At 41.6% G+C, this 26771-nt stretch overlaps 1 protein-coding gene across 1 annotated transcript in view; it reads left to right on the top strand.

Annotated features, from left to right (window-relative positions):
* Positions 1-2380: 2380 nt before the first annotated feature.
* col14a1b (collagen, type XIV, alpha 1b) overlaps positions 2381-26771 on the top strand; it is a 164220-nt gene continuing 139829 nt past the window's right edge. Inside the window, exons 1-4 of the mRNA XM_085345751.1 lie at positions 2381-2462; positions 11086-11202; positions 23118-23261; positions 25944-26027. Coding sequence (XP_085201877.1) covers positions 2381-2462; positions 11086-11202; positions 23118-23261; positions 25944-26027 — 427 coding nt within the window. The remainder of the gene's footprint in view (positions 2463-11085; positions 11203-23117; positions 23262-25943; positions 26028-26771) is intronic.

The following is a 26771-nucleotide window of genomic DNA, read 5'->3' as shown; positions in this document are numbered from 1 at the left end:
GGTCTGTTATACGTTACATGTAGCTCATCTGAGTAATGAGAGGACGCAAAAACCTGTTTAAAATCCGAATCTGACCGTCTATAAAATGACGGGCAGTGAATACAGGATGAGAAACAGATCTCTAAAAAGAAATCAGACTCTAATTATAAAATAAATACACAATAAATAATTTGCCTCTTTTCCAGTAGATTTATTTCTACCTTTAATCTCTTTAGATAACGACACAAGTTAAACTCAACTTCCTGTAAAACACTTAAAACAAACTAACTAAACAAGAACTTTGAAAGTATGTTGTTGTTTGTTTGTTTGTTTCGGACTTTTTCCTTTCATAGCTTCTGGACTGCAGCGCGTGCCTGTGTCTTTACTAAGGTCTACATAAATGCACCAGCTGGAGCTCGGAGCTGAAACATGTTCACGTGTTTGCTCAGCAGCGGCTCACTGGGAGGCTGGTAATGGTTTGTGGGTCCTTCAGATTCTGTTGAACTGGATTCATCGTCCTACATCATATACAACACGTAAGCGTGTGTTTTGTATGTACTACTATTTTAATATTCAATACTGCAAAACTGGACCAATCAAAGCGAGTTCAGACGACATCAGAATCACAGCAGCGTCGTCATGTTTATTGTTCTGGTGCGCACTGGCTCCTTCTGCATAATACGAAACTGGCCAAGAAGGATGAAACATGTTGTAGCAAGTTTGTAACTTTATTTTGAAATTTTGAATCGGCAGTCCCGCGCAGCACTCCGTGTAACTTGTCTCGGGGTCGAGAGCGGAGTTGGTGAACAGTGTGAATCCGAGTCGCTGTGGGGACTGCTGAGCTCGCCACACAGCTGTCAGGAGGAGAGCCGCGGAACCTGCAAACTTATGAACTGAGAAGGTAAAGCTGCTCTTTATTCACACGCCGCACAGTTGTTCCGAAATCAGCTTTGAAAATCTGCGACCCTTTTCTCCCCACTTCCACGCGCTGTGGTGCTGCGGGTGGCGCAGCGTGCAGACCTCACCTGCGCTCTTTTCAATTAAGAAACTTCCGCTGCTTTTATTTACTGTAATTAAGAGGTGCGGAGAGAGATGGCGTAGCATGTGTTATAGTGTTTGTTAGCACCGGGTGGCTGTGCAGGAGTGCGCAAAAGCCGATTCCACTGAACGCGCAGCGTCCGGGCTTCTCCTCACTGAGGAGCTGGTTTAGCTGTCAGTGTATTCACGACCCCAGCAGATCTTCAGCGGTGCCTTAACACGTGTTAGAAGCTGATCAGCGTCCTAACAGCCCAAGTCCTTCCTGCATTATTACAAAAACTGGACATTAAATATTTGTTTTCTCTTTTTTAACTTTAATTTCTTCAGAAATATTAAAGCAGTATTGCTCTCAGTAGCAAAATCTGTTTGATGGCAGCAGAAACGGTTGGTCTTAATACTGGGGCGATGAATATATCACATCAAAAATATCAGAAAATTGGCTAAAGAACCGAATATTAGAAACAGACACAGCCATTTCTGAGACAAACGTGTAGGTGCTGTAACGAACAAGTAACTGCAATTATTTTTATTTGTATTATTTAATACATTTTTTGAATGTTTCCCTCAGACATTTGCAGGAGTAAACATGCTTTACTTTATTTACCTTGAAATTCTTACAGAAGTATTATATTTGAGTAATAACTCAGTTCTATAAATGTTTAGAATTTACCACATTATTTCTTTTACATTGATAAAAAAATACTTTGCAATGTCCTGCTGTGGGGTGAAAATTGTGACAGTAAGCATAGAAAGACACTTAACACAACCCAAAGGAATGTGATGGGAGGGGCACTGTAGTCCTGCAGTGGCCCAGAGATCACATCGTCACATCTCCATTAAGATCTCAGTGCAAAGCTCCACAAACACGTCTGCCTTCATATTTCTGCACATTCAGAATATGAATGTGTTTTAACTGTGAATGGATTCATAAACATGGACAGAAATGACTGAATTTAACTTATGATAACAGGATGACATGATGTTTTTCTCCATGTCTTCATCTTCTTCACCTTCCTCTGCCATGGCTCCCTTTCTCACTCCCCCTTCTCCTCCTCCCTCCTTTTTCTTATCTTTGCACTACTCCATCCTCCCTCACATCCTGCTTTGTCCTCTTCCTCATTCTTTCCTTTCTGCTCCTCTTTCTTTCACCTCTCTCTACTCCGTTCTTTTACCTCCTTTGTCATCCTCTCTGGGTTGTCTGACTCCTGTTCTGTTGCCTCCTAATCTCACGCCCTGACCCGTCCTTTCCTGCTCGTTCATTTCTTTTTTTACTTCCTCTTTTTTCCACCCTGTTGTCTGCTTTCTCCTCTTGTACTGCTTTACCAATCAGGTGTATCGTGTCCTTCGGTCTGCTGGTATCAGGATGTGGTTCACAGTCAGACTGAGTCTCTGCCTGCTGGGCTTCTTTCTCATCTCTGTGTTCCCTCACACAGCACAAGGCCAAGGTAAGTATCACTGCTATCCTGCTGTCCACTCAAGAATCAACAATCCCAGTTCACCACACTGGGCCCAAGCAGAGCTTTTTATACACAGCCCGGCAGGCCTAACCATGAAGTTCCCTAATGATACCCCACAGGAAAAGCCAGAGCTTTCAGACCGTGTGCTAAACTGTCAGGATTTGCACATGTATAGATTTTCTCCTGTGTAGAAGAGCGAGGAACGGGGCTACCTGACGATGTAGGACTAGTAAGGACTAGTCTGGATTTTCAGTCCAAGGTTTTGCAAAGCTACATCCATCCACTGACTTCCCCAGACTGTTACTTATAGAAGCCAGGATTTAGTGAGTGTTGAACACAGGCCATACAAGGTCTTCCACTTTCTTTTAAATCTCATCATTCCACTGATTGGACCTTATCAGTCCCAAACATGTCGCCTGTAGGTGGCCTCCTACATATGACGTTCCTTGTTCCTTTCACACTGTTAAATGGGAGTAATGGTCAAAGTGTTTCCAGGTGAAAAGTTACATTTGGATGTTGTAGGGATTTCATTTGTAACCCAAAGTTACAAATTTCTTCAAAAGAGAATGTGGACCTGACAAAGAAGATAAAATGATTGAAAAAGTGTATACAGCACTGAGATGGGGAAACTAGCATGGCCAATTTAAAATAAATAAATAATAGTCATGTGCACCCTTTCACATATTTAAAGCTATCCTACAAAGCTAGTTAATAGCACGAACGGAGATTTTCCATGCACTCCTTTTTGCAACCACTAGAGGTCTCCTATATCTCCAATCTGTCTTTCTCCCTCATGGATAACAGCCTAGTAAGCTGCTAGATGGTGTAGTATCATGCATGTCTTTGGGTTGGTACTCCAAAGACATGCATCGCAGGTTCATTGGTAAGTCTGAATGGGCCGTAAACGACACGGTAATGAAAGTGTATAGAATAAAAGACAGTATTATTGATTGGTACAAAAAGATGCCAAAGCTCGAAAAGTGCTACTGATGACTGCATATCATTGACATGTATGGGCTGATACTGATTGATAACATGCGTTTAATGGGCTGATAACATCAGAATGGATGGATCATTGCCAGAGAAAACAGGGTTTTGCAGGCTTTCCATGATGGTAACATCCAGCAGAATTTTCTTGGGCTCACCGTTTTGGTGTCAAAGAAGCCCAGCGAGGGGTCTCCATATCAGGACCAAATATAGCCATAAAAAGTCGAGGTTGATATCATAATGGTATCAAATGGCTAGAAAGCCTGCAGAACCTTTTGTGCTTTAGCGTTCTCCTAAAGTTAATTGCTGGTTGGATAAACCTCAGTGTGGTCCCGCTCTCTAAATGTGAAGCTGTTATACTTTGCAGCCACAGTTTTACTCAGCAGGTCACATATCTGAATTTCACTGTGACTGTTTCGATGTGCAGCTTTGTTCTGGAAAAAAGGTTGTTTTTATTCTCTTGATCCTTTTGTCTGTTTCTCTGGGAAAAGCCTCGATGCCAAAGTCGGAATGAGAAAACCAGTTTTGCCGTCGCTTAGCCGAATCGCTTTGCTGTGGCACGTTTTGTCACAGTGTTAAAAAATACACGTGTTCATCTTATTTATGATTTACCGTGGAGTGTTGAAATGACAGTGACAAATGTCTGTGTAACCCTTGTTAGAAGCTGTGAGATCTTCAAAAGTCCCGAATCTAAATTTGATCAAGTTTATCAACATGCTTCACCATGACTCTTAAATCAGCAGCTGTTTGTGTTGTTTTCCCTCTTTTTTTTTAAATCACTCTACATGCCGACGTTGTCTTTCACCCTGTTTAACCCATTTAGGATTGAATATATTACCTTGTTAGTGAGAGATGACTCTTAATCTTAACACCATTACGAACAACCTTAAACACCATATTTTTCTTGACCTTTTGTCAAGAATGAAAATGACTGATTGATATTCATGACGTGTCTTGAATCGGCTGAGCTGAATGAGTTTGACCTGACCACATGGATCTCAGATGAAGTTTGGAATCAGCCTTAATGTGTCGAGCGTCACGTCTGGTGGGGAAAAACACCCTCTAACATACTCAAAAGTGTTTTGCTTTGAACACAGTCAGGTACTTGCGCTCCATCCAAACACCTTCTGCTTTGGCTAACGTTCAAAGGTTTTTGGCAACACTGAACATGAAGTGTTTCTAAACCTGCTGAAAACCAAAGCTTGGTGCTGTTCCACAGCCACACACTCAGGACTTGGGCCGATGCTGTGCCACGCCATAATAGCATGTTGAGAGTGTGAAAGTTCGTCCTGTGTGAAAATGAGCTTACCGTAGTTGGTTTACCTTTGTGCCCGCTACCAGGTGACTCGGGTATACCTCGTCATGATTGGCTGGAAGCTAGTCACTAAAGCTAGGACAGTACATGGGCGGTCTGCTTGCCCACCCACCCTTTACCCTGCACTGTGTTTCATATTAATCCAACTCTAATCTCATTCAGTCATATTTTTAATTAGCTCGACACGATTAATATATTCAACCACAAAAGTGACACTTTTTATGTTTGTGGTGTCTGATATTGTTGAATAGTGACAAAGCCGAGTGTTAGAGTACAATGGTGGAGTCAGAGGGTTCGGTTTTCCTTCTTATTTACAACAATATGTTGAGAAACTCTGCGTCGCCTCGGTGTATTAAATTGTGACACCAAGGCTTCTTTTCATTACCATGAACATTATTACATTATGATTATTTTATTCTATATATGATAACTGGGAAGTAAAACTCTTGATGTGAAACATTTGAGGAAGAGAAACTTGAGAAAGTGAACAGGAAGTGAAACGCTGTCTTTTGTGAGTCCGTGTTCTGGACAAAAATAAGCAAAATTCACCAAACATGCTTTTTTGAAGGTTTTCAAAATGTTTTGCACTGGAACAGATCAATTCCTTTAGTGAGGATATTACCCTGATAAGCCTGGAGGGATAATGTCCATATTCACCCGTCGCTCTGCAGAGAGAATAAGTCTAGTAAACAACAGAATAACTCTTTCACAATAAGGAGAGTTGCTAGGTTTTGGCTAAAGTGCGAGTAAACTGAGAGAAACCGCAGCATTCCTCAGTGAAGAGGCTATAGTGCGCGAGCCTCAGCTACAGCAGTGACCTGGGAAGAGCTAAAGGTTTCCGAGCAGCTTGGACAGCTCCCACAAGTGAAACTGCTCACTGCAATGGCTCTGATTTATTGCAGAGAAGAAGAAACTTTAACATGAAAAGCTGAGGAATGGCTATAATATATCAGAAACAAATTCATATCTATTTAAATTATCCATAGATATGAAGCAAAGGAACCATTTCCACTTATTTATTTTTTTATTTTTTCTTTGTGCCATAAAGTTGAGGCTGTTTTAAGAAATTACTCTGCGCTTGTCTTAAATTACCCTCGAGCTCAGCACCTGTCATTAAAAAAAAAAAAAAGGTCAAAGAATGATTTCAAAGGCTCAGTCCCAGCTTTGGAGGAGCTTTTCATTTCTTTGTTGCCTGCAGACATAAAGGAGCAGGTATCTAAACCCAGGGGGGGGGGGGGGGAACAGGCATGATGAGTGTGGTCAAATGCCAACGTTATTTTGAAGTCATTTTAAGGGTTTAGTTAAGAGAACTTCTGGGATTAAAGGGAATGAAACGTGTGGAATGATGGTAGGACTGCCAAAGTTATCAAATAAATAATTATAAGATTATCATCATAATAGTTATTGTTTATTGAGATGTTACTTGCAAAAGTCTTGACTGTCTTTCACTGTTTTTTTTAGACATTGGTTACTTTTTTATTCATTTTCAGACCCGTCTTTGTAACTTACCATTATCAGAGATTTGTTGAGCCACTTAATGCTGACTTATGATTCATTCAAGCATATAAAAGTGATCTAACCCAAGGGAACATCTTAGCAAACAGACATTTTTACATTGTATTTTAAGCCACTTTGTTACAGCCTGTCACAAACCATATGATTTGTTCCCATTTCTTTAGTTGAAACTACAGAAAATGCCAAAGATAACAGTTTGACAGGCATAAAATGGCATTTTTGCACCAACAAGCTGATTCCCAAAATGTTCACTGAAATCTTGGCGTATCTCGGCAGTGTGTCATTAAAAAACACTGAGGAAATTGAACAAGTGTGGGAGACGAAGAAGCAAGATTCAAACGAAAACTATTTACAGCAAGTGAAAAGTATCTAAAAGACAGGACACGAGACCTGAGAGATACGTCTGGTTCTTCAGTCCATCCATTCATTGTTCACTAAAGCATCAAACGGTCTCGGACAGTAACTCTCTAGTGTCTGATTGCAAAGTCAGTATCACAAAACACACTGCCAGTGCAGTAAGGGATACCTGGACCAGTCAATGAGCGGGCTCCACAACATGATGGAAGCTGTGTGGAGTGATCTTAACATAGAGTGAAACGTAAGACAGCCAACATCCAAATGAGAACTTTGAATGTCCTTGAAGAAGCCTGGAGAAATTTTCCTGAAGACTAGTTAAACAAATAGTCAGACAGCTTTCCTAAGAGGGTCTGAGCCAGGGGTGGGGTACTCCAGGCCTCGAGGGCCGGTGTCCTGCAGGCTTTAGATGTGTCCTTGATCCAACACAGCTGATTCAAATGGCTAAATTACCTCCTCGACATGTCTTCAAGTTCTCCAGAGGCTGGTAATGAACTAATCACTTGATCCATGTGTGTTGACCCAGGGTGATCTAAAAGCTGCAGGACACCGGCCCTCGAGGACTGGAGTTGGACACCCCTAGCTTTTCCCATTTTCCTAGCAAAAGAAATGAGCAGTGACTCAAACCTGTTGAGCTCCAATATTCATTTCCGTCACTGACAGCACAGTTTGCCTTCAGCACTGCTTTCTTGTTTTGTGGTGTAAAACAATTAAAGACCTTTTTCCACCTCAAGCCGTGGTGTTAGGTATGGGAAGGAAAAATAAGGAGTGCTGTGCAGTAATTATCCCGATGTGTAAAAATGGTGTTAAAATGTCCTGTGTTGCATCTTTAAGATGAGAGTGTGTTTGGTAACAAGAACCTCAGTGTCAGAGTATTTTTCAAAGTGACTTTGATTTGCAGAAAACTCTCCAGCTTGTTTTTTAATAGTTCCTGTTAAACCTTCTCATTCCTTATTCTTTCCTCTCTGCTCACTGTTGCCCTTTTGCCTAATATTGCCCTTTTAGTCTGCTCTCACTGACTTTAAATGCACTTCAAACTTTGCACTTCCGGCTTGCCACACCGCTCGCGGAGGGTGCGGTGGGGCCCTTCTCCATCCTCGGCTGTTTGCACAGGATTCTCCATGAAAAATAGATGAGAATTAAGTTCCCATCTCTACTGGTGAGGCCTTTTGTCGTCACCAGGCTCTTCGCTCGCCGTCCAATACTTGTCTCTGCGTGATAATACAATCCTGCAGAGAAGATCCACGGCTTTCTGTGAGTGTGTGTGTAAAAGGCATGTGTGCATGGAGCTGCAAAGGAATCGGCAGGTTTCAAAACAACCACCTGAGTTCCCCGGAACAAAATGCATGAAGAATGTTTTTTTTAATGTGGAAACATCAGAAAACGCTTGCTTCCAGCTGCGGACACGTATACATAATTAATGCACACATATGCAGATGTGGCACACGGGAACACGCGACCGAGTTCAACCACACTACAAACAGAGCCGTGCGAAATCTGCTTCTCGAATCATTTGGGATTTGAGCAGCTCTCTTCAGACGAGAGAGCATCCTTTGTTTCCAAGACAGAGATCTGTAATACCTGAGCCGAAATCCCATGCAGCCCTCATTCTCATCCGCAGGTTGGTGCAATCACTGGTACTGTATTCCTTATGTGTGTTTCTGTATATTTGTCTGCTGTGGAATGCACCAGCTTCATATCTTCTCCACTAAAATCAGGATTATCCTTCCTGTGCTGAGCTCAAGTTTCTTTGTATACCTACATGAGTAGTTTTCTGCAGATAATCTCTTTGCATAAAGAGGTGGTTCACTCAAAATGCTGCAGAGGATTGGGGTGATGAGCCTTATCGGCTTGACTAAATCTTTGATTGCCATCTAAATCGACCTAAAACTGTTACTTTCTCTTCAAACGTGCCAGTTTCATGTTTAACATTGATATACGTTATCATGTTACACCTGGAGAAAGCGGCATGCACACATGCAGATATAAAGCAGTAAAAGAATTCTGTAAGAGGTGACTTTACCCACAGTTTGGGTTTTTTTGGGTGAACCATTCTTACAAGGCTCTTGTTTACTCCGCTCTTGAGCTTTTGAGCTACAGCAGGAGTCAATCTCCGTGTAGGTATTTAAAGAAGTCGGCAGCAGCAGATGGCTCACCTCATAATGAGTACACAAACACAGAGACGAGTTTGTGGGTTTCATATCTTATTTTCCACCCCCTGGCTTTTCTTTTTTTTCCACAGTTAACCAAAGTAAACTGGGGAATAATACATATTTATTATCTGGGATTTGGCGCTGCTGGTGTGGAAATGATAGGCTGTTTTGGTTGTTGACTCTGGAAATGTGGTTTCTGCCGTTGCAGTGCTTTACAATAGCCTTATCCCTGTGTTTTAAACCAGCGTCTATGCAAAAACACAACAACGCCACATACACGCTTGGTGAACTGTGAAAACAAAGTTCTCCCAATGCAGTGTTGTTGACCTTTCAGAGGTTTTGTGCACAGGTTGAGGCCATTGTAAAGTGTGTGTGGACATTGTGCAGCTCAGTGGATCAGGTGCTCCTGCTGAGGACAGGAGAGGAATAGTGTGGAGATGCTATTCCAGCGTCTTTCCTTTTGGTTCCTTTGTTATTTTTTCTCTTAACAGTTAAAAAGAAGTCGCATTCCCTCCTTTTTGTTATCCTCTTCTCACCCTGACATATTTCAAAGCACAGATGCAGAAAAAAATAATAAAAAGGGAAAGAAAATGAGATCAGGACAAGCAAGGATATATGGAATACAACTCGGGGACAGATGAGGTGACAGTGAGCACGTAAGCTGGAGAAAATGAATATAGGTGAAGAATGGAAGGCGGGAAAGGGGGGATATGTAGCCCTCTAGGGTGCGGACGGGGACAACAACTAATCAGGATGAGAGGCAGGGGTGTCGCTTTGATGCAGACAGGAGACAAGCACAGAGCAGGAAGACGAGGATGAGGAAAAGGAGGAAAATGGGACTTTTGGGGCTTTTTTTTAATGTGACATCTGTGCAAGCTAATCTCTCTGATGTGTATCCTCTACTTGGATGAGATACAATTTATCCTTCCTTATTTTTTTCTCCTCTTTCCTTACGGTTTAAAAGCACAGATGGATCGCCTGCCTCGACGCCATCATAACTCTGGAGGGAGTTCAATCTAACTCGAGTCAGTCACAGTTGTGTTTTGCGCTCAGCGGATGAACGAGTGTGTTGAAGTAAAACAGACGGAGAGCAGATTCTGTGAAACGTGCAGATTGTAAAACTTCCTGAGCGCCGATGCTCTATGTGACTAATTAAGGGGAAACGTTTTGTTGCGTACAGTTGCAGGGGAAAGTTTTTGGTGAGATATTTTTGCATAAATATGAACTAAAAAATCATCATTTTTTCACAGAATTCAGTGTTTACCAGATATACGTAGACATAAATTAACAGCTGCCAAAATGATCCAAAAGAATGCCAACCTTGCTCAGTTTAGAAGTGGACAGGTTCCTTGCTCTTATTTTGAAATGTCAGCTAGCCCCAGCTCTTCCTGTTCCTTGTTTTTCTGTCAGCTGGCTATCCTTCTGCTGCTTCTTCAGTGAGTCTGTCGTGTAAAGATCGTACGGACTCCAGCTCCGCCATCTTTGAGCTGAAGAGTAGTTCCAACCAGAAGTTGCAGCAGGCGGAGAGCAAAACACCATGAGGGTGGAGTCTTCTGGAGGTGAAAGGCTCATGGAAAGGCAGCTGATTATATTGATCCATCATTTTTTTTGTCACAAAAAATAGATGCAAAGGAGTTTTTTTTATTTTTGAATATTGAATTTATAAAATTATACCTGCACATACACAATAGGTGAATATTACAACTGACAGAATCTTTATCTGTGTGAATCACCAACAGTCCTGTGAGACTAATCAAATGTAACCCAGTAAGTTATATTTTGATGTTACATATTTACAAAGGCAAAAGAGTGTAAATGTATCAGTTTGGTAGCTACAGAGGAGTAGTGGTGCTCAAAGCTATTCTTAGTTCTTAGAATTTTTGCTGAAGATCAAAAAGCCAGAGGTTTTTTGTGACTGGATGACACATAAACTTAACTTTCTGTACTTTTTGAGCATTTTATTTGGAGGAAGTGATGCAAATCACATGATGCTTTAGGTCGTCTTTAATTAGAAATGTGGAAATCTGAAAGGACTGAAACGTTTTCCTGCAGCTGTATGACACCATGTCGCGCAGTCGGCTAAATTGAACTCCATCCATTGTTATGGACACAATCTACTAATAAATTAATGATGACATCAGTTTCATTTCCAATATTACAGCAAAATATTGGATGTTGATGGTGCATGATAAGGAGTTTTATAACCACTCATTCTGCACATTTATACACTAAATATCAAACTGACAGTTATTGTGTAAAGCTGTGTATTGGTTTTTTTTATGTCTAGTTTCATCACCAAGAAGGCTTCGTACCAAAGTCCTGAGCCCCACCAAGCTGCACGTGTCTTGGAAAGAACCCAAAGGACAGTTTGAAAGCTACAAAGTCATTTACACCACACGACCAGGTAAGATCCAGAACTGATCCTGAGTCTGTGCCTACACTGTCTCCACCTGTTATTAGTAGCTTCATCGTTAAAAAGAGGGAAATTGGTTTGGGTCTGACGGTGACTATCACATTTAGTTGTTTAGTTTGTTGGTTTGATTAACTTTTTCGGCAGCAGTCAGCAGACTTAAAGCTTTGGCCACTGCTGGAGGCTGCTTACAAAATCACACACGATTAGTTTTTCTGCCACAGTGTGGTTCGTTTACGATGATGGCTGTGCTGTGATTTTAACAATCGCTTGCGGAGCCACAGAATGCGTCTTTTGTCTCTCGGCCCCGCTGTGAGCTGCTCGCAGAGAGAAATCTGTCCCTGTGCTGACCTCCGGTGTGGCGCAGCGAGAGCCCTAAACTTTTCTCTACACTCCTCCTGACGGGAAAGTTGCTACACCTAGTGAGAAATTTGCTAAGTTGGGAGAGACGATGTGAACTGAAGTGTGATATGATGACTGCTGTGAGAGTGGGATATCAGACTGAATCTGCAGCTTTGTGCTTCATCATTTGCAAAAATCTAACAAAATGAATAAACTAGCAAATTCTTTGAACATGACAATCCCACACCACGCGCCACAGGCTGAGCGCTTTCAGGCTTCACCTTTGCACAGAGCTGCTGCAGAGACCTTCCAGTTTAGACTTGATTTGTCCGGGAAATTTGACGAGGAATTCGCAATCTTCTCTGGTGTTCACACAGCTGCCCACAGTCACACCTCTGTGATGGATCGGCTGTCTCGTGCTTTGCTCAAGGGTCCCTCAGCAGTGATGGCTGCAGGAAGGCGTGTCATTAAAGACCAATCACCGTCAGCAGGAGCAGTAAAAAGCTGCACCGGTTTTGTTCTCAAATGACAAAAAAGTGCTCTGAAATGAAAAACAGATGCAGATTAATGCATCTGCAAATTAATATGAATGATGTCTTTTCATAAATCATGTTTTAACAATGCGGTATTTGTCTTTTGCTTGTGGGACAAAAAATTCTAGCTATGCACGGCGGAGCACAGCAGTTGAACTTCTTCCCCTGAGGGGAAACAAATCGACCTTTTTATGCGGTTTTCGCTTGCATGCAGGTTCATAACTCACTGTGCAGAGAGAGACACGTAACCACACACAGGATCTGATATAACTGATACTGGAGCTGTTCGTGTGGCCAGTGTGGTAGCCTGTGGTTGGTTGCGGCTGACATTTTCTTGATTTATTGATTAAGGCTTTGACGCGTTTGGCTTTTACAGCTCTGTAAAACGACGTCCAGCTGAACACTGGTACGGCAAAGCTTTGGCTGAATCTGAGGTTTTATTGATGACAACGGGATTTATTTTGTATCCAGTTCAGCTGCATCTGTGTGTACATAAGTGAAGACTTCCCCACAGCAGCGCTGTGCACCTCACATCCTCAGTAGTTGGCTTCTCTCACAATTTCACTCACAAAACTGGAGCACAGACGTCTCGGTTTGGACACTTAACCGCACAGCCAGTCAGGAGGTACAGCTCGGTACCTCGTTGCTTTATGTTGTATCAGACAACATGCTGATTTCTGTTGGAGTGAACAACACTGCTGAACTCTCATCGTTTTCAGGGGAGTGCATGTGGGATACTACATGCAAGTGTCCTTGGAAGTAATTGAATAGAGACACACTGAAATTAATATATTTATTTATTTATAGTCAGTATGCACAAATGGAGTTGATAAATTAGTTTCCAGGATGACTCTGAAGTTGACTCGATGAGGTTCTTGAAGGAGGGTTTGTTTAAAGGGCAAGCCTGCATACGTTTTATCCAGGTGCACCTAATTAACTGGTAGCTGACTGTAAACTGGCACTATACTTACTTGGCTCTCACAGACTCTGTCATCCTGATGCAGCTTTTCAAATGAAAAGCTCTGCACTGCTTTTTTGATCTGAATTCCTGACTTTGAATCACGGAGCGTATGCTGTTTTTATTGCTTTTACATTTTAAAGGAAGGAATTCTTTGTCATACGCTGACGATAATTACAGCTGTAAAATGATGATGTGTATATAGTTGTTGTATATAGTTGTTGTATATAGTTCCTAAGCTACATTGTGATTATATGCATAAGTGGTATTACTCGGTTTCAAACTTGTGGCCAAGGCTTTTTAATCACTGTTAGTGGAAGCAGGTGCACTGCAGACATCTTTACTGTCTGTTTATATTGATGCAAAGCTTGAAAGCCTGGAATTTGAATCATACTGCTGTTTGCAAGTGTTATTAGTTTATAAACTACTCAATGTGTCATAAAGAGACTTTTATTTGGATGATATAGGAGCCGTGTCAGCATCTTGGGAATGTATTTTATTTAAAATATATGATTCAATTTCTCCATAAACAATAAATTCTGGAAATTCTTCAAAAGACAAAAAAGTTTGGATCCCAGTCTGAGAGAAGATGAATGCTGGGTTTATTTTTAGAGTTGTTCAAGGTTTTTCTACCAACAAGTGTTAAATATAAAGCTGCTTCATGGGCATTCATCTGTCTAAATGAGAATAGTTGTTTTATTTTTATCGATACACAAATCGCTTTGATTCAAAGCTTGTACAGTCTAATTTAACACTGCTCAGCTCTCTTCAGAGTGCTGCCAAATAAATGCCAACACTTCCTCTGATTCAGGTTAATTTTAGGTGTGTCTCATTTGGTGGGGAGGATAAAAATGGATTAAGAAATGGAGAACACGAAGCCCTAATTAGAGAGATTGTGTGTGTGCTTGAGTATGCTGAACTTGGAGAACAACAGTGTTGTTTTTAATCCCCTCAGTATTCCCAGGTGAACTGCAAGAAATGCTGTAAAAACTGGAACAGATTTGTGAACTCTTCTGTTGAAACACCCAGTTTGGAATCAGCTGCTGATATTGAGAGGGTGTCCAGAGCAGAGAGGCAACATTTTTCTTAGAATTTCTTTTGCCGTTTCTTATCTGTCGTCTCGATGGATATTTTTTCCTCTGAGGGAGACATCAGGGTAAAAAGGGATATTTTATTGCAGTGGGAAAAGGTGCTGCTTTTAAAACTGTCAACCTGTCCCCAAGTCCTGTTACCGTTATGATGGAGAGTTACAAGGATTGGTTCAGTAACAGCACAGTTTGAATGTTCCCACAGCACGTGTGGGCAGCATGAGGCGTCCTTCAGAGCATTTATAAAGACATTATCAGAAAGGCTGTTTGGACGGATCATCAGCAGAGGAGAAAAATAGCTCCTACTCTTCATCTCAGTGAAGTAGCACCTAAATGTACTAAAATCATAGTGCATGCATAACCACATAGAAATGGCAAAGAGTTGGTGGTAGTTGGGGCTACCTGTCAAAAGCTACAACTTCCTACAAACTTGGTCTTATTTCCAAAAGAATGTCTAATGTCTAAAGATGGATGAAGCAAATCTGTAAGGCCAAAGATGCCATTGACTTAATTTCCAATATTCAGTTCAAATAGATTCAATGTTTTTCACAGTTCAGTTCACCACAACATAAATAAGAAACCATTTTCTTCTATGAGGAACAACTCTGCAAATATGGAACAGAACTTGAGCCATCAGGTAATGAATGTTGAATAAGCGGTGATGGTGGGGAGGAAGAACTCCCTTTAAAAAAAAAAAAAAAAAAAAGGATTCGGGCAGACATCTGATCGGGTGGGGAGAAAACAGGGGCGTGGAGAGCTTATAGTAGAGCTGGGCGATAGAACGATAACGATATGTATCGCGATATAACTTTTACTCGATAGAGAAATTAAGCTATCGCGATAGACCTCACCGCTCTCGTCCTCTTAAAAAAAAAAAAAAAAAAAAAAGGTCAGCCAATCTAAATTAAGTAGCGCAGAGCCGAACCAATCACAGCCGCAGCGTCACGTCGCGTGACTTGTTACGTACAGCACAAGTGCCAAGCCGCACGTGTGTTTGTTTGGGAAGCAGCCAGCGGGTAATGGAGCCAGCGCGTAATGGAGGAAATGAGTGTGCCGACTAGAAAAATCAACCGAGCGTGACCGAAGAGAAAACAGATGACGGTTCCAATGCCGGAGAGATTGTCGAACGGAAGAGCCATAGAAGTTCCGTAGTGTGAAGGTATTTCGGCTATTTCAAGTCTGACAAAAAACAGAGTAGCGTGCACTGTAAATTGTGCCGAAAGCAAGTCTGGAAATACAATAAACTGGTGCATGCGTCACACTGTGCGCCACGTTATTGTTTCAGTGAAATGAATTTCTACAATACTGTTACTGTTAATTCTACTCTCTGCAGTGTTTAAATGCTTACATATACACACAGTTACTGTCCCTCCACACACACGACTCGGTTCTGCTTCTATGCCCCAGCTTTGTTTACTTTTTCCCACCGAGGCTTCTAGACTTCTGATTGGCCAACATTTCTGCACGGTTAGGAATCTAGCGCCACCTGCTGCTTTGGCATGTTCATAGCAGCGTTTTCCTTCATTTCTGCCTTTATGTGTGGACGGGATTATTTTTTAAAACGAAAACGGAAAATCTCCGTTTTCAAAAATACCCGTGTACGTGTGGACGTAGCCTCAGTCTCTGACTGGAAGCGCTAATTCGTCATTCGGCTTTTGTCAGACTAAAGTAACTGTTAAAACTGTTTGAAAAGCTAAGCTATACAACAAGGAGAGATTGAGAATTTCCTTTTAGTTCTCAGTTTATTTGATATTGACAAAAGTTAGTCAGTTTTGTCTATTCTTCTGTAAAACAAACTAAGATTTATTTTTAGAATTAATATTTTGTTTCTAAGTGGAATTGACAATTTAATCTGTTTCGTTTGTTCTGTTTTGAAACTTAAACGCTTTAGCGGCTGCCTTTTGTGTAGTTTGCAATATTTGCCTTTATTTATCTGAAAAAGTCTCATGTTCCTTAAGTACATCTACCCTGTTGAACTTATTATGGGAAATAAATATTTAAATAAAAACAAGCTGCTGATTATTTCACATTTTACTTGTGAGCAACAGCACATTTAAATCTTACAAATATAGTTATTTGGCTTATATCGTGATAGATATCGTTATCGCCTGAAATGAAAAAAACATATCGTGATATGAAAAAATCTCATATCGCCCAGCTCTAGCTTATAGTCAACAAACATGAAATGCATGGATGGTATATGGGTCTTATATAGATCTGCTCTCCTTGAGCACTTGAAGCACTTATACAACATGTCTCAGTCGCACTCCAATGGGCGCATTGGAGATCTCGCATTTCAGTAGCCAAGGACACCTTAGCATCAAGTAAACCTGTAGCTTTTGGTGGGGTTTGAATGTCTATTTGATCATAGTAATAGAGAAAAAGTCAGATAAGGTGCAGCTTTCCCCTGATACTCTAAGGTAGAATTGGGCAGATGGAGGGAGTGACACAGGAATACAAATGGAGGGAGATACTAGACGCCAGGATAGAGCTGGAGAGGCAGGAAGAGAGAGCAAATGGAAAGAAGGATGTTGGATATAAAACTGAAAAGAAGCAGATCCAGAAAAAATCTCTATCTGTAGCTCCTGTCAAAGAAAGAAAAACATGTTCATAACGTGTTTCTCTTTTTGTTTGTATTTTCAGAGAATGGCTCTGTTTTCATTTGGTGACTAAACTGAAGGCTTACTTACTGTTGTATGTTGTTTTTGTGGCACTGCGTAAAGGGTTGGGCAGTACGCACACAATCCTGTTCTGGTAAGCAATTCAAAACCACCTAATTGGAATTGTTTTAAGCTGCAAGAAACTGGCAAGCCAAAGGACCAAAATGAAGAAGTCAGATGAAAGACACCTGGCAGCCTCTTAATGAACCGAACAGCAACGGGAATAATTCATGCTGTTACACGATCAGGGTGCACTGCCTGTGGTGTGTGGATGGAAAAAATGGAAACTTGCTGGTAGATGACTAGCAGGAAACTCCCAGAGCATGGGCTTGGGAATGCAGAAATTAGTTGTGCACAGGAATGTAGACTTGCTACATAAGTATAGCCATGAGTATAAGCATGTAACAAGTGATTGGCATAAAAGTGAAATAATAAAAGTACTGGAAGGCTAGGTGCACAGTAAAGAGGTGGAGGTATGCTGAAGAGGAAGGAGGAATGAATGATGTAGATGCCGAGAGAAGAGAGTGAAATATTCTGTTGCTCGCCTCCAGGTCACTACAGGAAGGTGAGGAAGAGAGTTTAGGCTGATGAGCATCAGGGGTGATCTGTGACAGAGAGTGGAGGAGTGGAAGGGAAGATGGTAGTGGGACCTGCAGTGATGCATTTTTTGGTGGCACTGCAAAAAAGACAGGAAATCAAGTTGGAAGAGATGAAGATTTTCCTTAAGATTTTCATTGGAAGTGACCAGAATGGACGAGATCAAAAAGGAGTACATCAGAGGAACAGCTCAGTTTGAGCGATTTGGAGATGAAGCCAAAGAGCCACGAGTGAGATGGTTTGGACATGTGCAGAGGAGGGTGTGGGCATGTTGGACAAAGGATGCTCCAAAGATGGAGCTGCCAGGCAAGAGAAGGAGAAGAAGGAAGCTGAGAGAGAAGATTCAAATATGGAGTGAAGCTTTGGTCTGACCGAGGAGGATGAGATGTCGGCGACCCCTATAACAACCATGAGAAAGAAAAAGATTATAAAAGTCCTGCGAGTTAGTATGTGTGTGTTCCTGGTTACTTATTCACTGAGCTCAATTACCAAAGAGGCAGACAACTAAATTAGGCAAAGCAATCAAACAGCGATGGGCAACCACAGATGTTCTGCCCCACTCTTATGTATGATATTCTAGAAACACGAGTTTCCTTTAAGCACAGAGGCCTTTTCTCATTTTTCACACATTGTACTGTAGGCCGAGAAAGCTTTCAACTTCTCAGTCGAGAACACTGCAGCCTCACGAGCTTCATGGCTTTTTATACAGTCTTACGGGTTTCCAAATAGCCTTGACATTTTAGCAGAGCGTGATGCCCTTATTTCTGAAATGTGCTCGCACAGGCCCGCTTTGCAACATGTTGCCTAAGGAAGTGCTTAGTTTGGAAGAAAAGGATAAAAATTATTTCTAAAAAGTAAGTGAAAGTGCCGGGATGACTGAGTGCCTTCTGGGCTAAGTGCAGGGAGCAAATGACGGGAACGATCATCTTCACGCTGCAGGCCGCTGGTATCGGTGCGAGGGTAATGAAGGTGGAAAGGCAGCGACTGAGCAGCAGTTAATTTTCTTAATCAGCAGGGATGTTTTTGTAGAGCTCTGCCGAATGGTTTTCATCAGGCTTGTCTATTCCTGGTTGAGCCCAAGACTCGAGTCATTTACCTTTTTACTTCCAAAATGTGAAACAAACCAGTTATTATTTAATTGAATTAAAATGTCTTCAGGGTTGAAGATGCTGTTTTTGACAGTCAAAAGTTCAAGGAAGCAATTGCTATTGAAAAAGCGTCGTATCATGTTGGTTTTTGCTGTCAGTCAATTTGAAGGAGCAGCTGCTGCAGAAGAAATTAGATTTGGTAACTGACAGTTTAAGATTTATGAATCCCAACGGGAACGTTTGTTCTCCAGCAGCAGGAAAAGTACGAGAAATGAACAGAAGGAAAAGTGGCTAATTTTAATTAAGCCTCGTGAAAAAAAGGCAAAGAAAGAATAAGCACTTTTCTTACATCACAAATTCTTAAACTAATTAGCATGTGCTACTCTGATGATCTTGGACTGCTCAGTAAATATCTGGTACACTCTCTCTCAAGCCAGGAAGCAAAAACCTACACTGCACAGTCAATTTGCAAACTGCTGACTTCTGCCAAAACTTTCTCCTGCTGCTACAGCAAAGCGCGTTTGGCAGAATCGGATGCTAAACACATACTCTTTATATGATTTTTATTTACAGTCTATTACATTTTTGCTCACATCCTCAGTTTCTCCCCTCAGCTTTTGAAGCCCGGGGCTTCTCAATATTTCTTGAGCAATTTAAGAGATCGTTTTAGCATATTTTGAGATTGCACAGCGGTGTGTGGCAGGTGTGCACGCTTCACACGTGTAATGATGGCCGAGAGACACTGAACTCAGAGAGTTCAACACGGGGTCAATGGCAATCTCATCACACCACGCATCTTCATCAGAAGTCATCTGCTTGTGTAAAGTGTTCTTGAACAGGCCCAATTTGTTCAAGAACATTAAATACTCGAGATCCAGTAAAGGACCAACAAACATTACGCTCATAAAACTGATATCACTCAAAGTTAAAAACAGACATGCTTGGTGTGGCTGGTTGATCATCTGCCCTCAAGTAAGACACTCATGTGGTATGTGAACAGAAGGAAGTCTGTGAAGCCTCCACTCAAAGCTTACATGAATTAAATATGTTCTATTTTGCAGATTTATTAAATGATTGACCTTTTTTGACAAAATTTATTGTTAATCTGATAATAAAAAGTGATGTAGAGTCAGAGGGTAAATGCAAAGCTTCAGCATAGGAGTCGTTACAGGTAACGTTTTGAACTGAAAGACATTTTCTAAACAAAAAAAATCCCTTTTCCTGTTTGCAAAAGGCAATAACTTTCATGCATTCTTGTTAACTCGGACCAGCACACGTTTTTGTGCATTGTAAAGCTAATATTACACAAGCATAGCTGTACGAGGATGAACCAAAAATAGGAAAAAGTGGCTTTGACCCCACAGATGCAGTTCACAGATCTGAAAGCGTTTGCTCAAGGCTTTTTCACCGGTTAGTTTCAGCACAGCTGATTATTCATGCAGCTGCAGATATTTGTCTGCCCTACGCGTGAGTCACAGGTTAAACTGCCTTCATGGCCAAAAGGAGCCCAGTATACAGGGTGGGCCATTTATATAGATACACCATAATAACATGGGGATGGTTGGTGATATTAAAGTCCTGTTTGTGGCACATTAGTATATGTGAGGGGGCAAACTCCTCAAGATGGGCGGTGACCATGGTGGCCATTTAGAAGTCGGCCATCTTGGATACAACTTTTGTTTTTTTCAATAGGAAGAGGGCCATGTGACACATCAAACTTATTGGTAATGTCACAAGAAAAACAATGGTGTGCTTGGTTTCAACATAACTTTATTCTTTCATGAGTTATTTACAAGTTTCTGACCACTTATAAAATGTGTTCAATGTGCTGCCCATTGTGTTGCATTGTCAATGCAACCCTCTTCTCCCACTCTTCACATACTGATAGCAACACCGCAGGAGAAATGCCAGCACAGGCATCCAGTATCCGTAGTTTCAGGTGCTGCACATCTCATATCTTCAGACCATAGACAATTGCCTTCAGATGACCCCAAAGATAAAAGTCTAAGGGGGTCAGATCGGGAGACCTCGTAGGCCATTCAACTGGCCCACGACGACCAATCCACTTTCCAGGAAACTGTTCATCTAGGAATGCTCGGACCTGGCACCCATAATGTGGTGGTGCACCATCTTGCTGGAAAAACTCAGGGAACGTGCCAGCTTCAGTGCATAAAGAGGGAAACACATCATCATGTAGCAATTTCAAATATCCAGTGGCCTTGAGGTTTCCATTGATGAAGAATGGACCCACTATCGTTGTGCCCCATATACCTCACCAAACCATCACTTTTGTTGTTCCAACAGTCTTGGAGGGATCCATCCAATGTGGGTTTGTGTCAGACCGATAGCGGTGGTTTTGTTTGTTAACTTCACCATTCACATAAAAGTTTGCCTCATCACTGAACAAAATCTTCTGCGTGAACTGAGGGTCCTGTTCCAGTTTTTGTTTTGCCCATTCTGCAAATTCTGTGCGCTGATCTGGGTCATCCTCGTTGAGATGCTCCAGTAGCTGGAGTTTGTAAGGGTGCCATTTGTGAGTAGCTAATATCCGCCGAAGGGATGTTCGACAAATCCACTCTCCAGTGACATGCGGCGAGTGCTACGCTGAATGAAGCTAGGACAGCCACTGATGTTTCTTCATTAGTGACAGTTTTCTTGCGTCCACATTTTGGCAAATCCAACACTGAACCAGTTTCACCAAACTTAGCAAGCAGTTTGCTGACTGTAGCATGGGAGATGGGTGGTCACGTAGGGTGTCTTGCATTGAAATCTGCTGCAATGACCCGGTTACTGCATTCACCAGATATCAACACAATTTTGATCCGCTCCTCACGTGTTAACCTCTTCGACATGTCAAAGAGAAACTTGTAAATAACTCATGAAAGAATAAAGTTACGTTGAAACCAAGCACACCATTGTTTTTCTTGTGACATTACCAATAAGTTTGATGTGTCACATGGCCCTCTTCCTATTGGAAAAACAAAAGTTGTATCCAAGATGGCCGACTTCTAAATGGCCACCATGGTCACCACCCATCTTGAGGAGTTTGCCCCCTCACATATACTAATGTGCCACAAACAGGACTTTAATATCACCAACCATTCCCATGTTATTATGGTGTATCCATATAAATGGCCCACCCTGTATTGTAGCGGTACAACAGTGCTGGTGCCAAGTCAACTCAGTGGTTTGTAAAATTTGGGAGTAGAGAAAACTGAACAACATAAGGTTGTTTTTTAGTCATAAATTTTTCAGTCCAGAGATTTACATCTATTTTTAATTTTTACTAAATCGTCATGATGACCTCATCTTAGAACAAATTACAGCTGTTACAGAAAATGAAATGTACTCTTAAGCTTACCTGTTCTCTTTGCCCTTTCGGGCTCTTTCTGCATATATCTGGGCCGTGTGTTGTATTACCAGCTGTGTTCATGAACATGTTAAATGTAAAAAAAAAACCCATTTCTTATAATGCACATCTGAAACACACCTATTGATGTGGATGGATATCTAGCCTGAAAGTTTAATTTAAAAAGTTTTGAAGCTTTGCAGTGATCTTTATGCTCCTAAACAGGCGTTGTGTTAAATTGAAAACATAACTACATGGAAATTACTGAAGTTGTGCAATATCTACAAAGTGATTGTCACATTATGAAGGAGGCTGGCACTGAAAATTATTCTGCCAAATCTACTTTAATTGTAAGGTTAGAGTTACAATAGAAAGAAAATGAAAGGTAATGAAGCGTTTTTTGTATTTAATTTGTTTTTGTGCAGCAGTCTTACTAAAGACACTCAACACAACACAGAATCCTCCTGAAATTCTCGATAATATACTTTCGCTGTGTGACCGACAGTCTTGCTGTCCAAAATGACACTGAATTGTTTTTTCTTGACACTAAAAAGGTCAAACAAAGCCAGATTTCTATTGCATGCAGTCCAACCGCTGCTGTCTACCTGTGTGAGGTGATTTATTGATTTAGCTATGTTTTATCTTCACTGGTTTAAACACAGCCTTAAAATTCAGGTTGTGTCGTGCTGTGAATAAGTCCTGGGGGATGAGCTCGTACCCTCACCGACTGATAGCTGCACGGACATCTTGTCCTCACAGTGTTTGTGAGGACAAGATGCTATCACTGTTGAATTAACACCATTTCTGTGGCAGCTGTTTTGGACAGATTTACGACTGATTTGATAAATCTTGGCATATCTTTAGCTTAACCCTCATGTCTACCATGGTCTCTGTATTAAAACGACTGGCTAACACCCTGCTTATTCTAAAGTAAATGGTCTGTCTTACCCTATGGTAGGTTTTAGACAATGAAAGTCATAAAACTTCAGGAAAATGTTTACTGAGATGAGACTTTGAGTCATTTTCTCATAGACCTCTATATTGTTTTGCCAACAGAGGTTTATAACGGCTGCAGCTTAAAGAAACTTAACTGAGACTTTGGCTTCACTTCTCAGATCCAGAGGCTTCATCGGTTTTTATCATACAGAGTCTATCAGTTGACTTGAATGCATGTGGGGGTGAGGTTTAACATACAAACAGAAACAAGGAGAAAGGGCCGCACACCCAGAGGGTGGGGTGTGTGTTTCTTGCTTGTAATTATCAGTCTTAAGTGTCTGTGCTTTTTCTTTAATAGGCGGAGAGCAGAAGGTGGTTCAGGCATCAAAGCAGGAAGCAAAACTGGTCATCGAGGACTTTGATCCTTCTAAAACGTACAACTTTAAGATCATTGCAGTCCATGAGGGGCAGGAGAGCAAACCTCTTCAGGGCAAACATGAAGGTAAGAGAATGACTCCACTGATTATTAAATCTGTTGCTTCAGGGATCCTCCAGCTGATTTCTGATTGGACAGCTTGATTGATGTAATTCGAGTTGTAAAATTAAGAGAACTGAAACGGCGTCGCAGTCGCACCGAATCGGACAGAAAACTGCCTCCGAGTTGATTACGGTGTGACACCAAATTGCACTTTTGGCTCCAATCAGTGATGTGACAGCAGGTGCTTTCCATCAGCTGTGATTGGCAGAATACCTGCTGTGACATCACTTATTGGGGTGTGGCGACAAGAGCACACTTTAGTTTGAAAGACTACAGACCAGTGCAGCAGCTCTCTCGTGTAATCTTGTGTTGTGAACACGATCAAAACATGTGCACCCTGATCCCGACCTCCTTTGTTCTGTAAGAACTTCTTATATGTTATTTAAGCTGCATTGTTGGATCCCAAAAGGTTCTGTTCATCTGGACGTAGCATTATTGTTGGAAGACGAGAGCAAAGCAGTGAAGAATTCAAATAGCCACCTCATCTCAGTGTTTCAGTTCTGAATACAGAGCTGAGTGTTTACTTAGTTTCAGTCATTGACATTCAGCGACCTGCTGGTATTTACTTGCTTTCATGCTGTGCTTTAGGAAAACAAAGCTTTTAAACCTGATGCTGAATGTACATATCCACAGGTGCTGAGTGTTTCCAGTATTCATGTCAGGCTACAAAAGCCCTTTTGACTCAGCATTTAGAATACCGCTCTGCTCTTCAGAGCTGACGAAATGGTGTTATATAACTGTGTCCTGATGTCTTCGATTCACAGCTCTGACTAATGTTCTGTTGTTGCACTGAAACTCTGATGTGCTGTGTTCGGTTTTCACCAGTGTGATGTTCTCATTATAACCAAACTCTGCCCCACGTTGGACTCGTCTGTCCAGAGAACATTGTTCGGTCTTGTGGGTTGTTCAGATGCAGCTTTGCAAATGTGGCTTGTTCTTTTAGGGAGAACAGGCTTTCTCCTGGGAACCCTTCCTGACAGGCCTTCACCTGTTCAGTCTTTTTCTAATTGCACTGTCATGAACATTTAACATGTTAACTGAGAACCTAAGAGTCTGACATGTAGCTCTTAGTTTCTCTGAGCATTTTGCAGTCTGACCTAGGGCTGGGCGATATAGCCTAAAATCCATATCGCGGTATAATTTGAAGCATCTGCGGCAACGATATATATCGTGATATACAGTGACTTGCAAAAGCCACTGTATTATTTTCTTCTGTATAACATATTTACACACTAAAAGGCACACTTAAAATCCTTGAATTTTCTCTAAATGCATCTTATAATCCGGTTCACCTTATGTATGAATTCTGGTTGTGGTCACTGACCTCGAACCGATTTTATGTGGTACACGGCGCACAGAAATCTGTCAAAAAATGTTTTAGTGTGACTTTGGTAAGCTATGAAGGCGCACCGCTTGATGGATTGTTGGAGCATTACTGCTGCCGTAGTCAGGAGCCTCGCGGAGTAATCTGGGTCCAAAACTCCGTCGACTTGAGGTCCCAAAGTCAAACGAACACTGCAGCATCACTGAGAGTTAAAAACTGTCTAAATTCTTTCATCTTTGATAAAATGATCAGTGTTGCTGCTTTACCAGGTGTAACAATTAAGTTTAACATCCAGGCATCCATGAAAACAGAATTTATTACATTCAATGGAGTTAGAAGTTAGCAGGAAGTAAGCGGAAGTTAGCTCGCTAGCTTCCTGCTAAACATGATATAGCATGTTCTGACTGAGAGATTTCTGAAAAAATTCAAACATACAGCTCTGCTGTCACTTCCAACATAAATGAAGACAGAAAACTAAACAGCAGTGACGTTTGTAGGGTTACTGAAGTTGGACTAGCTGGTATATAACGATGTGCTACGTGATCGCTAGCAAAACAGCTATGTTAGCATAACATTAGCACAGTGAAGCTGGAGGATGAATGCTAACTTTTTTCCACTCGATAAAAGTTAACGTGAGGGTTCCTGATGGTTAGGGACAAATGCAATCGCATGGCAGGATGCTGTAAACGGACCAAACTTCAGTCAGGAGAACAACTGAGATAATCCATCCACAATACGAAGTTAGTCATTAACATACTGCAACAACATGGGAATAGAGCAGCTGTGAGAGAATTCAGCATTAATGAATCAATGGTAGGGAAGTGGAGGAAGCGCAGGTTTTGGCTTTCCCCATATTCCCAAAGTGCTTCGTCTCTTTGCTATTACTGTCGCCGGCATAATTTGCAGTTGTTTGCAGCCGCTGCAATGCTTTCGACCAAAACAGGCGGAGCTTGATGATGACACCATCAACATGCGCTATCGCGGTAGAGCGTTATAGTCAAAATCTCTACTGTTGGCCAAATTTATACCGTTTCTAACGCCCACCCCTAGTCTGACCTTTGGTTGAATGTAATAGAATGCCCACGCCTGAGGAATCACGCAGCTCGATGCTCCAGACAAGCAAACCTCTGCTTTTATAGAGGAACTCACACCTGCTGATTATCAGACAAACGCTTGAATTTGAATGACTGGCTGCTGCGAAGGTTGTGTGTATTATTTAACACATGTTGTCATATGTCGATGCACACATCGAATCCTAGGCTTCTTCCAGTGTCCTACCATTCGTTAATGTTGTTTTTTGCATCATGTGTTATATCTTCCAGCTCAGCAATCAGCTGTTGAAATGGCTCCATCCCAAGGGAGAAAAAACGGCAGCGTCACACAGGAGAACAATGAGATCTCAGAAGGTAAGATCTTCAACAGGGAGACGGGAGATGATCCAGGTGAACAGACACAATGAAATGATAAAGATACAGCCGTCTGCTGAAAGTCTCGAGTTGTCTGGATTCAAGACCAGTATGGTGCAGTGACAGAAGATGATTTGCTGAAATACCGTTACAGGAAGACAACCTGCAGTTCCTCAAGAACAAGTTTGAAGAAGAGCAATTTTCAAAGTATCTTGTAACACATTCAGGATCAAGATTTCATATCAATGGAAGATGTCGTCGCCGACCTTTTATGTCACAGCTGCTCTTCTTCTGGCAGTTTTAAACAGATGCCATGCAGGAAGCTTTCGTTTTAGTAGCTGGAGATTTTGAAAGAGAAGAAAAAACGACTGACACAAAAGCAGGTAAGTGTGAAGCTGCAGGGCTCTGATTTTTGCCACAATGGTGGTGCGGCTGAGTCACCGACTAAATCCTGATCCGTCCGTTCGTTTCAACAACACCGCCGTTTCACGATGTGTCAAGATTACTGTTCTGTGAATGTAATACTTCTGCAAATTGCACAGTGATTGTCAGTGAGACATACCCAAGGAAATGGAGGGAAAGGAAATGAAATGGCACAAAAATGGGAATTTAAGCAAGAGCCTCCAACAAACAGGAAATGAATGGAGAGAGGAGTGCGGTAAACAAGCCAATTGTAATTTCTGGTAAGTGGCGCATGCTGAGGCAAACAATCAGATGCCACAAAAAGGAAAAAAAATCTTTAAT

The sequence above is a fragment of the Diplotaxodon limnothrissa genome, linkage group LG22 (genome assembly GCF_057381915.1).
Source record: "Diplotaxodon limnothrissa isolate DT_005_m linkage group LG22, D_limnothrissa_male_GT1.1, whole genome shotgun sequence".
Classification (NCBI taxonomy): domain Eukaryota; kingdom Metazoa; phylum Chordata; class Actinopteri; order Cichliformes; family Cichlidae; genus Diplotaxodon; species Diplotaxodon limnothrissa.
Note: the sequence above shows the minus strand (reverse complement) of the source record. Positions and strands in the feature narration are given on the sequence as shown.